At 33.5% G+C, this 2,466-nt stretch overlaps 1 protein-coding gene across 1 annotated transcript in view; it reads right to left on the bottom strand.

The window, feature by feature from the left end:
- The window catches only part of ITGA8 (integrin subunit alpha 8), a 129,903-nt gene that overhangs the window by 34,841 nt on the left and 92,596 nt on the right, over positions 1-2,466 (bottom strand). Inside the window, exon 22 of the mRNA XM_015811185.1 lies at positions 677-756. Within this exon, the coding sequence (XP_015666671.1) occupies positions 677-756 (80 nt within the window). The remainder of the gene's footprint in view (positions 1-676; positions 757-2,466) is intronic.

Consider the following 2,466-nt stretch of genomic DNA (forward strand, 5'->3'; position numbering starts at 1 on the left):
AGAGCACAGCCAGCCCCCCATCCAATCAGAGCACAGCCAAGCTCCTTAACCAATCAGAACACACCTCCACCCAATCAGAACACAGCCAAGCTCCCACCCAATCAGCTCAAACCCCACTGGCAGTTAAAAGGAAGAAACAGCTGCGATCACACACACTACTCCCAGAAGCACGAAGCTGAAGACACCAGCCTGAAGATGAATGTGACTTCGTCGAAACGTCGCCAAGACACTTCTAATTCTACGCAGGAGAAAACCCGAATAACTAAAGACCTACATATATATATATATATATACACTTTTAAATCTGCTTCCTTTGGCATTATTGGTGGGTAAATTTCAGAAGAGTCATTATCATCACAGACTTTGCCCTTGTAGTTCAAGGGAGGTAGAAAGTTTTGCCTATGTTTTCTTATGATGTTCCGTATATGGTATTGAAAATTTACTTTGTTTTCCCCAATTATTTCAAAATTTGAGAGTCAAATAAATAAAGATGGACCAAATATCTTTACCAAGCCAGATAACCATGCAAAACTTTGACTTAGATATATTGTTCTATTATTCTATGATAATTTCTTGGTAATATGTTTGCTCTAGGAATATATTTTCTTTCTTCTATTTGTAATGCTGGTCAAAGACCATAATAAAAAAATTTCTTTCATTACTTGTATGTTCTTACCTTTGCATTTGGAGCTTGAATTCAACGCTCAGTTCAGGATTTTCAAAATGCTGAACAGTAAATCTGATGCCTGCAGAAAACTACAGTGAAATTATATATTAAAACTATGAACATATGACTAAACTATGTTTATAAATTAATATTAGATGTTTAAGATGCCTTGAGTGAAGTCTTGTTAGTTGTTTTTCAGTAAACAATCAACAAAAAGATGACAATTAATTCTACATTTATATGTATAGTATCCACTTTCTGTCTTACATACAATATCACTATTTTTTTTTTAAAAAAAAACAAGAATTTTTACTTCTCTCCTTCCCAAGGCAGTAAAATAATTCACGTTTTGAATGTCTATTCTCTCGTTATTAGAGTATTGACCTTAAGATCCAATGTATACAATAAAGAAATATATGTGAATTGAAAGCTGATGGGATTTTAAGATCATTCATTCATTCATTCATTCATCCATTCATTCAGTGGGATCTTATGGATACCCAAAATAGATAATGTACCATGGAATCTATAGGTACTAATTTCCTGGCTTTGTGGCATTCCTCAATATCTTCCAATGATGAATTGGTGGTCTTAAGAGCCCTGAAAGAAGCTGGGTATCATAAATCCATGAAATGAATATTCTATTTTTTAAAAAGATTTTATTGTAATGTGCCCAAAGGGGTTGGCTATCAGATGGCTTACAAATAATTCCTTTGTCTAGATAAATGTAGCATAAAACCCCCCCACAATATCCATACTGCTCAATTCTTGCAGGTTTAATAGCATATAGTATCTACTTCTGGCAGCCGAATATAAAATTTTCTGGTTCCCTGAGTTCCACTGGAACAGATATGTACCACAGTTCTAGTGATCTATGAAATCCTCTTTACTTTAGCCCTACTTTAATGCTTTATTTAAACATAAAATTGATGTATGTGTTAATGAGCAGCAGATGGTGTTTCTGGGTGGCAATGGGTTTTAATGAAGGTTTTTAATCCTTGACACTGCTAGTAATATTGGGCAAATGAGATTCACATATGCCAACAATAAAACTCCACAGAGGTCGACGGATTTTATCTCTTTAAAACAGTAGAAAAGTTTTTCTGAAAGAAGAAGGCAGGCAGGCAGGCAAGAAGCAAGCAATGTAACTTCACAGGTTTTTTTTAACAGAAAACCTTTAGTATGTCCATTCCTTCAGTGACTATTCAAAGTTAGGGGAGGGCTAAATGACTGGTAGTTATGACCAGTCCCCAGAGTTCCAGCTGGTACAGCATCTACACTGTCACTTTGTGCCACTTCCCACAAATAAAGTCAATGGGGAAGCTGATGGAAAGTAAGAAATCATGATCATGTGAGGTTCTTGCTTAATGATCTATATGGTCCTCGCTTAATGATGGCAACTGGGACTGCTGGAACTATCATTACTAAGTAACATTTTATAACTGCATTGCTTGGCTATGGCAATTCTGGTTCTAATTGCTGTGGTAAGGCAAGGGTTACTTGTACAATGAAATGAGATTATCTATGTAGCAATAGTATATTTTAAAGTTTAGTATGTCAAAAAGTCAAAAGTCTTACTGAATCATGTCATGAAAATTAGAAATATATATACAGTATATATGTGTGTGTGTGTGTGTGTGTAACTATATCTTATCTTATCTGTTGGGTGAGCCACAAATTTTGAATGTGTATATATATATATATATATATATATATATATATATATATATATATATATATATATATATATATATATATATATATATATATATATATATATATATATATATATATATATA

This window comes from Protobothrops mucrosquamatus, unplaced genomic scaffold, assembly GCF_001527695.2.
Source record: "Protobothrops mucrosquamatus isolate PMUCROS unplaced genomic scaffold, P.Mucros_1.0 scaffold33, whole genome shotgun sequence".
NCBI classification, from domain to species: Eukaryota; Metazoa; Chordata; class Lepidosauria; order Squamata; family Viperidae; genus Protobothrops; species Protobothrops mucrosquamatus.